The following is a 10,651-nucleotide window of genomic DNA, read 5'->3' on the forward strand; positions in this document are numbered from 1 at the left end:
AAGATACACTAAACAGGGAATTTGTCAGATCCTATGAAAGAATAAAAATTTAATTTCTTCGTTTTAACTGACATTTATAGTGAATAAGCTAAAACTCAGGAACTCTGCATATGTTCATTATGCTAAAGCACTAATACATTGAGAAGTGTCATACTCGTTTTTTTGGAACTCATAATATATTCATAAATATCAAGAAGAGAACTGACTGTGAAAGAAAGACGAGAGATTTTGTCCAGTGAAATTTAGTGTGCAGTAGAGATTTGATTATCTGCCCCACTCGAAGGGAACGCTTACACGGATAATGCAAAGAGATAGATAATATTTTCAGGACAATGTTTGTAACAACTTTATGCGTACTGGGAATATTTAGGACCCATGACATTGAAAAACTCATTATTTTGAGGTGAAAAAGGGTGAATGTTGGCGGGTATGTGAGTACTGACGGGGACAGGCTAGGGAAATGACATCCAATGAACAGCTAATCAAATAGCAGATAATCAAGGCTCTACTGTATACATTAAACTCTAATAATAAATTTCACTAGTTATCCACAAACTGACCATTATTACAACTAAAAAAAATAACTTAAACATGGGAATCAAAGGATACGATCTGTTCCAGGGAAGATTGTTCTAGAAGTAAGTAATTCTGCCATGATGCAGCCCACAGACCAGATATCCACTAAATAAACAAATAGACATGAGCAATGTAAGTAACACATAAATTTCTAATCTATCAGAATTTATCAACAGCTTCAAGCATACTATTCTTTAAAAAAAAATGTTAATAAAAAATTAAGTCACCTGCCACCTTCATGAAATGAATCATACCAAACGACTTCCCCTCCAAAAATCCCCTTAGGTCTGGCTCAGTGTCATTTGGGTTAAACCACCATGCTTCACATGTTGCTCCTCAATAACATTATACAGCATGTATAATTACCAAATTCAAACAATGGGAATGGAGGCAAAGGAAAGACAGATAGCCAGTTGGAGGCATATGCAGGGATCACAGGGATATAAGTTATTGCTCCGCCTCAACTCCCCTTCGTAATTGCAACAGTGTCTATTGCTAACAGCTACGTAATTTAATATGAATTAAAGTTGTGAAATAGAAGAAATGGAGACAACTTGTTAGTAATATGGCAATTTTAAGAAGAATAGAAGTCTTATAAAAACCTTGGGTAGGAGACGGAACAACTTAATTGGCCACACCATGAGACATGATGGTAAGATGAAAATTGTCCATGAAGGGCAGGTGGAAGGGGAGAATGGTCAAAACCGAGCATGCTCGGTGGAATAATGTTTGAGCATGAGCATGCTCCCTCTCAGACGCTGCCTCCATCGAAAAAGAAAAACGACATTTAATGGAAACTTTCCAGATGAACGGCTCCCAGCGAGAAAACATCTTGAAGATTTCCCACAAAATGGAACGTAAGCAGTCGCTGATGGCCCCGAAAAGGACCAATGAAGAGAGCCCTACTACAGAAAAGGCGAGAGCACATGCTATCCTACCTTACGTCGCCGGTACCACGGAAAAGATCGAGAGAGCCCTCCAGAAACACAACATCATGACCAGATTCAAATGCGTCACCAAGATGTCGAATATCCTCATCAACACGAAAGACCACCACCCTAAAGACATCAGTGGAGGAGTATACCAGATTAAATGCAGCAGCAGTGATTCCTACATCGGCCAAACATCACGAGCACTGAAATGCAGAGTCCAAGAGCACAGAAGGGCCGTAAAAAATAGACATTTCACCCAGTCAGCGGTGGCGGAACACCAATGGAGTGGACCGACATACAATATTGACTTTTACAACGCCTCTCTTTTGAACAATGAAAGCCGCTACTACCCGAGAATAATCACAGAGGCAATTGAAATTGCCAAAACGACAAAGAACTTCAACCGTGAAGACGGCTACAATCTCACCAATACGTGGAAAAGGGTCTTCAAAGATCCTAACCAATCAGGGCACACCTCCACAGAAAAGGCGGCAAACGGGGTGTATATAAGATGAACAACTTTCTGCATCGACACTTCAGTGGACCTGAGGAAGCCAACTGGAATGTTGGAATATTGTCCTACAAAATGGATAAACGCGGAAGAATACCCGGAAAAATCACTAAAAATCATCAAAGGGTACTTGTCCGTGAATTTGTTGAATGCATTCCTGAAGCTTCCGATGCCACAATTGAGAGAACTTAACAGAAATGTTGGGTTATTGCAATATGTGCACTTCCTGGGTCCCCCGGATGCTGACTGACAGACAAAAGGAGCAACGCCTTGACCGTGTTTGCAAATTTCTTCAACACTGTGAGGGGGAGTTCACAGTTGCTCAGTTGGCAACATGTACACATGTTAACTGGTGGTGCAGCCACTCACTTTTAGGAAGTTGTTACCAACTGCTTCTATTTACATTCTCTCTTGGTAAACAATACAAATGAGAAAAGATCTATAAAACTGCCAGACATTGCTAGACACAATGGTGAATACCTTAGATTCATTATCACATAGAACACTGTTATCACTGGTGCACAGGAGGCAGACAACACAATAGCCAAACCAAGAGATAGCAGAACATTCCCAGCCAGCTGTCACCTGATAGCACAGTTTCATTAATAGGCTCAGTGCGATAAAGTGCCTTATGACCATGATTTAGATTGTAGTTATGACTTAAATCTTCTATATAATGGAAGTGTATTGCAGTACATTAAATAAAAGCTTCAATGTGGTTGAGGGGCATGACAACCAGTTTGCGGCGATTCCACCAGCTGCCCTGGCAGGCTCCATAGCAATCAATGCTCAAAGATGAGCCCAGAATCTGGTGTCAAAGCCAATTGCGTCGCAGGGCAGACAAGAGTAGTAATGGCCAAATTGTCTTCCTGAGAAGTGACCGCCAAGTCTCATATTTATCTGCGCCCTAGCAAAGGAAGCCTTCCCAATTTGGATGTATCATCCTCTATTAGGATATGAACATTTATGATGAATCTCACATTTTCGGATCAAAAGTTTTCGTTCAATATTTTTTGTATCAGCATCGTTCCTAACCTTTTTCATTTTACATGTTAAAAAATACTACTTATACCGTTCAAGTAACAGCTATTCAATTTGCTAATAAATTATGACATACCAAAGTAAAATAAGTCAACTCTACACGATTGCAAAATGATATTTTCATCGAGCATACCTGTTTGGTTGTAATGCATCCAATTTAGCATTATCTCTGGAGCCCTGTACCACCTTGTGGCCACATATCCAGTCATTTCATTTTCAGTGGGTCGAGCAAGACCAAAGTCTAAAATTTTCAGCTCACAATCTTCATTCACAGCAATATTAGATGGTTTCAGGTCCTGAAAATCATTTTTGCAAAATGAACATTCACGCATTGCAAATGCTCAAAATACAAAATAACAGTGTGCCAGGCCAGGCTACATTGTACAAAACCATATTTGCTATGACAATAATGGTTTTATAAATTGGCATCAATGCCTTATTCTATCACATGATTTATTTTGTTGACATAAAATAATTTCATTTGTTACAATGATGGTTAAATTTACATGCACTAAGCCTTGGGCAATGCTGAATATATCTTCAATACAGTATCAAGAGAGTTAAACAGCAGACATTTTTATACGACTCAGATGTTAGGACCTTAGCTAGAAATAACTCAGGTTTTAATTCGGGTGTAACAATATTACCCTTTTCCCAAGAAAAAAGAAAGATGGCCATTATAATTTAAACATTTTTTTTCAAATTTCAAGGACATTCAGTGAGAGACAAGGCATGTACCTCTTGGTACCATTTTCTTACAAAATGTGACACCATAAAACATATAATAAAATTGCATGTTAAAATATTTCATAGCATGAAATTTCGTCAGACAGAGACAACTTTACTTCAGTGAACACATGAGCAGGACTAACCTTAGAACCTCTTGTTTTACTTCATGAGCAAATGGTGAACCCAAACATTTATAAACAATAATATTATGCTAACCAAGGCTCGCCGTGAATTATTTCCCAAAATATGTCTGGAAAAATAGTATATACAGTGAGTCCTCGTTCTACGTCACCCCATTTAACGTCATTTCGCGATAACGTCACGAAAATTTTGAGACCGTCATTCGTTTATCGCTCCTACGCTTCGCGATAACGTCACGTCCTTTAAATTTCGCGCGAAAAAAAAGGCGAAGCAGCGGGCGTTGCAGGTTGTTCGTTTTGTGGGCGGTAATACAGTCTGTCTAAGCAAAGTGTAAAACGGTGTGTTCATTCTTAATTGCGACAATGGTTTTAGCAAAAATTTATGCAAAATGAATTCTTGCGTAGATGCACAAGGTTTTACTTGACATAATGGTTTTCAGGAACCTAAAAAGCGATTTCAAGGCATTTTTCCGTGTAGTACTCGGAGTTTTTGTCGTCACTTTTTTTGACGAGTTCACAATAATTTTGGTTCCTGTAACTGCGACGATGCTTCAGCGATGATGATGCCGAGGTGACGCTCGCCCGGGCGACCACCATAGCGAAGCCGAAAAGCAAATGCTGGAAGATACAAAAATGGAGAAGGATTTACGTCACTGCTGCCATTGTCGTTGATGAAGACAGGAACTCGTATTTATGCGATAGTTTAGCATTCCCACTGTAAAAAATGCCCCAGATATGATACGCTAACATTTTTTCGCGCAGGAATTGTGAGGTCTAGGAGCCGATATTCACTTTTTACATTGATTCTTATGGGATATTATGCTTCGATTAACGACATTTCGTTCATCGTCACATTTTTCAGGAACGGTAAGTGACGTTAAACGAGGACTCACTGTATGTTATATTCTCTTGTTTTTCTTTTAATTTCACGGACACATAATTTAGGTCTATATACAATTAAAATTTTAGAGAGAAAACAGTAACTTTGAGATATAGATTATAGAACCTGACTAGACATTGTCCTTTAAAGTATGTGACCGAATGCTAAATTTAGCAAAAAATCATTCCCCTTGACTGGGATTCGAACCCGGATCCCCCAATTTCCGGCCTAGTTTTTTAGCCAGTTAAGCTATCGAGGCATCATCATTATCTCTTGTGGAAATTTGAGGACTATACCGGACAAGGTGGCATGGACTGCTGAGCATATAATGCCACAAGCAGTCCAAATCGTGCGCACAGCACCACAGCCGAAGAGCTAAGCCTGAACTGTGACCACATTGAGGCAGTCGCTTCATACCTCCGAGGCATTCCATACCACCTTGCCCTGAGTAGTTCTCAAATTTCCACAGGGGAGAATGATGCCTCGGTAGCTTTACTGGCTAAAGCACTCCACCTGAAATTGGGGAATCCGGGTTCGAATCCCAGTCAAGGCGAATGATTTTTTTCTCTACGGATTTTTTGCATAATTTGTGCATTGAGGGTGACCCCGTAAAGTTATCACCGTGACTAGTGCCGGAATACTTAAAAAATTTATGCTAAAGGACAGATGCTAAATGAATAACCGACTTATGACAATGCATATTGTATTTCTCCGAATATGCCCCCCCCCCTAATTTTGAAAAAAAGGGGGGACTATATTCAGACAAATACAGTATCAATCTTGTAAGCAGTGAAACAATGGCCATCTCCGAGGAGTCTGCAAGCAGGAGATATTCATGTTCACATCACATCTAGTACCAAAGGAACTACATACTTTGCGCACAGAATAGAAAGGATTTATCTTTCTGTAAAGGTATAAACTTTCTATGAGTCCTGGAATTTAAGAAATAAAGTTTATGTCTTCAATAGATACGTTTATGCAGCCTAAAATCTCTTTCTACAGCAATGTGCTGGTACATGATCCTCTGTTTTGTGGATCAGGAGCATCTTAATTTTATGAGAGTTAAAAGTGATAAAAAATTACTTACCCTGTGAATTATCCCAGCTGAGTGAATATATTTCAAACCCCGTAATATCTGATACACCAAAAATTGAACATGGTCATCTGAAAGTTTCTGTGTCCTTACAATATTGTTCAGATCAGCTCCCATCAAATGAGTAACTAAATATCTGGAAATTAAAATACTTTTCAGAATTTTATAAAAGTAAAATTAAAACAACAAACGATGCAATAAAAAACTACATTTAAATAATGGTACGGCTACATGGTATTTTTTAATATAATAAAAGAAAGATAACCTCTCTTAAATTCCAGTTTAAGTCAGCAATAAGTCTTTCCTAATCAAACCAACCAATTTTTTAATCACCCACACCTGGCATTTTCATAGAGTGATCTCTGTTAACTGCTTACAGTTGTAATAGTAAAAAAAAAGATGTAAATAATAGAAAGACAGTCTCAACTTAAAGTCCATGTAATGAAACTAACAAGTTACTTGTAAGTATTATAGAGCATAAGCTTAATAGAAGCTGAATTTCGAGCTTGAGGCTTCAACCCATAAATGGAATATTTGCACATGGGAGGATTACGATTTAAATGCAGTTGATTTGATAAAGTGTACCATAAATAACATTATTTTCAGCATTCTTTGACAATTTGCAGAACTTTCCTTCATATTAAATTTAGCTTGTGGATTAAATCTTTCATTGCCATTTCCCATATCCACACCACATATTAGAGGTGCATCCTAATCAGTGCGAAGTAGCACCTCTCTTTCATTTTTCCAATACAAAACCCCACAAAACGGGCGATGAACCGATTTTTTGTTATCGATTTATGCTGTAAAAGATCGTTAAATAATTATACCACCATAAAATTCCCATTTCTTGTACATACTTCAATATCAACGATCGCTACAGAAATTCCCAGCCAGTTTAGAAAACGTAATCAAATAATGAATTGCAAAGTTTATAATTAGAATTTAATGTTATAAATTTTTGGTTAGGAGCAAATAGCAACTATTAAGTACGCGTAAGATAGATATTTGTTTCCAACACCCACAGAATTTTAGCGGCAGCCGGCCTAACCATACTCTAAGGGCCTAACCGCCATTTATGTCGCCCTCTATCGCTCAGTGATGAGAAAAAAAAAGTTCGTTCAACTGTATTAGGCTCAACTTTGTGGAAGTTAATACTAAAAAATGAAAAGGAGACTTCGTTGATTACCACTGATTTATTTCGTCCGTACCCACCCAATTAATTAATTCCCACCGTGAGGTTTTAGGCGAACCCTTTCTCTCCAAAGTTGCACTATCATTTACAACTTCACACTTTGGATGGACCAAAGTGGGAAGCGCTGATTTTTTTTGGCTACTTACGCCGGCGTATCTAGTTTTGTTGACAAATATTTCGCCGTAGTTCATATAAACGAATGCCATTTGCTCCTGGGGACCGAGCCGAGGTTCGTAATTTCAAAACATTTCGTATAATCAAAACTTCGTATAATGGAATAGTGCCATGTATTTACCATAGGCTTTTTGCCAGGACCGCAATATCACTTCGTAATATCCTGCTTCGTATAATCGAGAGTTTATTGCATTTTGATGGCTAACAAGTTGTAAGTTCTAACAACACATATCGCAAAAATATGCAGCAACTTTTCAAAAACGATTATTTTTTTTAACTTGTGCACTGAAATTAAAAAACCAGAAGTTCATAAAACTGAAAAAAGAAGCATTCATTTGCAAACAAGAGTTGTTTTTTGCTAGTATATTGTTTTTTAAATGTAAATAAACTTTGTTTAAGACACCTGTCTCAAACCGGCCAAATTTGAGATAAGTGTTGTTGGAACTTAGCCATCGATATATTACCTGTGACCCAACAACAGTTTTGATGTTATTTCTAGATATTTGACATTATCTTACACCTTAGTTTGGATAGTTGAACATTCTATACAAGAAACCTACAGTAGTAAATTCGTCTAGTTTTAACATAATGTGTGAAATAATTATTTTGTATGGAGTCACATAAATGAGTGGAAATACCGTATTCCTCCAAATATAGTCCCCCCTTAATTTTGAGGCTTGAGTTTCGGAAAAAAAAAATGGGTTTGAATAAAGTCCCCCCCTTAGCTTCCATCATGGGCATTTTTGGAAAAAAAGGGAGACTATATTCAGACAAATACGGTATCCAGTGAGTGTGAAATTCATCATGAAAGAATAATTTGGCTGGGCCAGGATAAAAAACCCAGATCTTCTGTTTTACAGTCAGGTATGCTAACCAGTTACACCACCATGACACCTTCTTCCACGGCAAATTTCTAGTGGGTTTTAACCAAAGCAGATGTTGACATCTCAAGTGTTGTGTTTACTAGGCCTCTGTTGGAGAGAAAAACTCTACTTTTGTCGCTATTCAGCGACAAAGGTTATCCAAATACAGCAAAAAACAAGTATTTTTTATGCAATCACGAGCACTGCCAAAGTTCTGTCTTGAAATGTGAGCATCTGGGTCAGTTAGACATTTGCCTTGGAGGATTTCTTGGTTGTGTAGCTGGTTAGCATAACTGACAGGAAATCAGGAGATCTGGTTTTGAATCCTGGCTAAGACAAAATATTCTTCCATGGTGAATTTCACCCTTCGTGTGTCTTCGCATTTAATTCTAGTCCCCTCCACTTCACTGCACGCATGCATATTGCTTAAGTTCACTGTGAACCTAGCTATAGATTTTTGGCGGTCATAGGAGACATGATGGACAGTAATGAAGGTCTTAAACGTGGGTTTTACATCTGACTATGACACTAAGTTTTGCAAATTTGCATTCAAGGAAGGACAAATTAAGTTTATTACAGGTACTATGCATTTTTACCTGTTCTGTTACCTCAGTTTTAACGAGTCCTCCCATGGAAATCGCATTTGAGAAAAACCTTATACTGTTTGGGGTGAACAAAGGTATTAACATCGCTACTCCACTGATTGAGATTATTGTTAGGGTGCCAATACCGACAGAGCCAGTAAAACAATAACATAAGGTATCATATTTGCTCACATAGCACTTCATTCAAAAGGTTAAACACTCGCAGCAAGGCATTCAACCAGGACTAATTTTCAAACTAGACCACTCCACAATAAATCTATCCCCAGGGAAAGGCAATACCATAATAGCTTATGTGTTGTGAGTACAAGATGATTGATGCTTTCGGAAAGACTGTTTCTAGTCCGAGTAAAAGTTTCCCCTGTATAACCGACACTCAAAGAAAATGATTTTCGAACTAGACTTTCAAATTGGAATATGAACATGACAACTTCAATAGACAATTACATATGGGAGAAATGGCCACTGATGATCAATAAGAAGAATTACAATGCTTATTGCCATTTAGACAATGGTGTTGAAAAGCCAATAAATATTAAATGGACTATGAATTTCGATTTCCACGGGGGGATTAGAAGAGCAATAAAGGTAGCACTCAATAATCAAGAGCCGTGAACACTAATTGAATTTTCGGGACTGACTAACAATGAGCAGCCATCAATAGTTCCCACAGTTTTAATTTTGATGGCAGTATCACACTTGGTAGCACGGCATGATATATATTCGTACATCTTTATTCAGTCTTCATTCATTAAGCTAAGGTTAGAAAATCCACTTTGCATACCTGAGAGACACTGCCATGTAAACGTCAGTTAATGTTCTTCAAAAGAGGGCATTTACAAAAATGTGTAGATATATCATGCGACAACATTTTGGCTTAAATACCAGAATACACTAAATCTTCCACAGTAACATGTCATACGAAGGGGGAGGAAAATTACTGAGAAATGCCCTGTTCATTTATTTTTCTGTCATCATCAATAATAATTCGAATATAATAATTAATACTACGAGTTCAAGCAAGCCGTAGAAGGCTGAATACTATGGACTTAAAGATCGCATCAGTTGTTAGATACATTTCACTCCTCTAAAATTAATTGACTAAATTACAATTGTTGAAACATAATCTTACACGTGATCAAATTCCTCCAGCGTTGTAGATGGGGTAAACACATCCAACAGGCTTATGACATTCTCATGGTTCATATGCTTTAACATTCTCAGTTCTCGGTAGGTTCTTTTGGCATGCACAGCAGATTGAAAAGGCCGAGCCAATTTTTTAATTGCCACTTGCACTCTAGTTAGCGTATCAATTGCAGAGCTGAAATAGTGGATACAATACACATAATATTTCCACAAATTGATTAACAAAATACTATTTTAATGCCGCCTATTGAAGACATATTCCCCCATAAATGATTTGTTATGACATATGCTAAGGTGAAAGGCAACTGCGCCAACCGGTTACACAGTGACGAGTGGGATACTAAAAACGAATCACACTATGACAACATGTGAAATATTTTCAAAATAAATATTACATTATTTCTACAAGCTTACCAAACTTGACCATAGGCTCCAGATCCTACAGGAGATAGCATTTGATATCTCTGAGGCACTTCCCATTCCGTTCTATTTATGTCTACTTTATAAAATCCAGGCTTCATTTTATAATATATTCCAGATTCTTATTCTGACAAAGCAGTACCTTGAAATTCAGACACACATCAGAAACCACACCACAAATACACAAATACCAAAAAATCGTAACCTCGTCGCACTAACCAACTCTTTCCCAAATCACTTTATTTTTTTCATTAGATAACAAAGTTCAATTTTTCTCCACCAGCGCTGTAGCTTGCGCAGTCATGTCACCTACAGGAAATAATGGGTATTACTTCCTGTGTTGTGCAAG

At 37.7% G+C, this 10,651-nt stretch overlaps 1 protein-coding gene across 2 annotated transcripts in view; it reads right to left on the reverse strand.

The window, feature by feature from the left end:
• LOC124157927 (mitogen-activated protein kinase p38b-like) overlaps positions 1-10,606 on the reverse strand; it is a 33,564-nt gene extending 22,958 nt beyond the window's left edge. Inside the window, exons 1-6 of one of the 2 annotated variants that reach the window (XM_046533021.1) lie at positions 10,522-10,606; positions 10,297-10,444; positions 9,869-10,057; positions 5,897-6,038; positions 3,194-3,356; positions 610-681 (exon numbers count right to left, since the gene is read on the reverse strand). In XM_046533021.1, the coding sequence (XP_046388977.1) occupies positions 610-681; positions 3,194-3,356; positions 5,897-6,038; positions 9,869-10,057; positions 10,297-10,403 (673 nt within the window). In that variant the 5' untranslated portion in view covers positions 10,404-10,444; positions 10,522-10,606. Of the gene's footprint in view, positions 1-609; positions 682-3,193; positions 3,357-5,896; positions 6,039-9,868; positions 10,058-10,296 lie in introns of both variants that reach the window. The other variant, XM_046533020.1, reaches the window with a different exon arrangement.
• Positions 10,607-10,651: the final 45 nt, after the last annotated feature.

The sequence above is a fragment of the Ischnura elegans genome, chromosome 4 (genome assembly GCF_921293095.1).
Source record: "Ischnura elegans chromosome 4, ioIscEleg1.1, whole genome shotgun sequence".
Classification (NCBI taxonomy): Eukaryota; Metazoa; Arthropoda; class Insecta; order Odonata; family Coenagrionidae; genus Ischnura; species Ischnura elegans.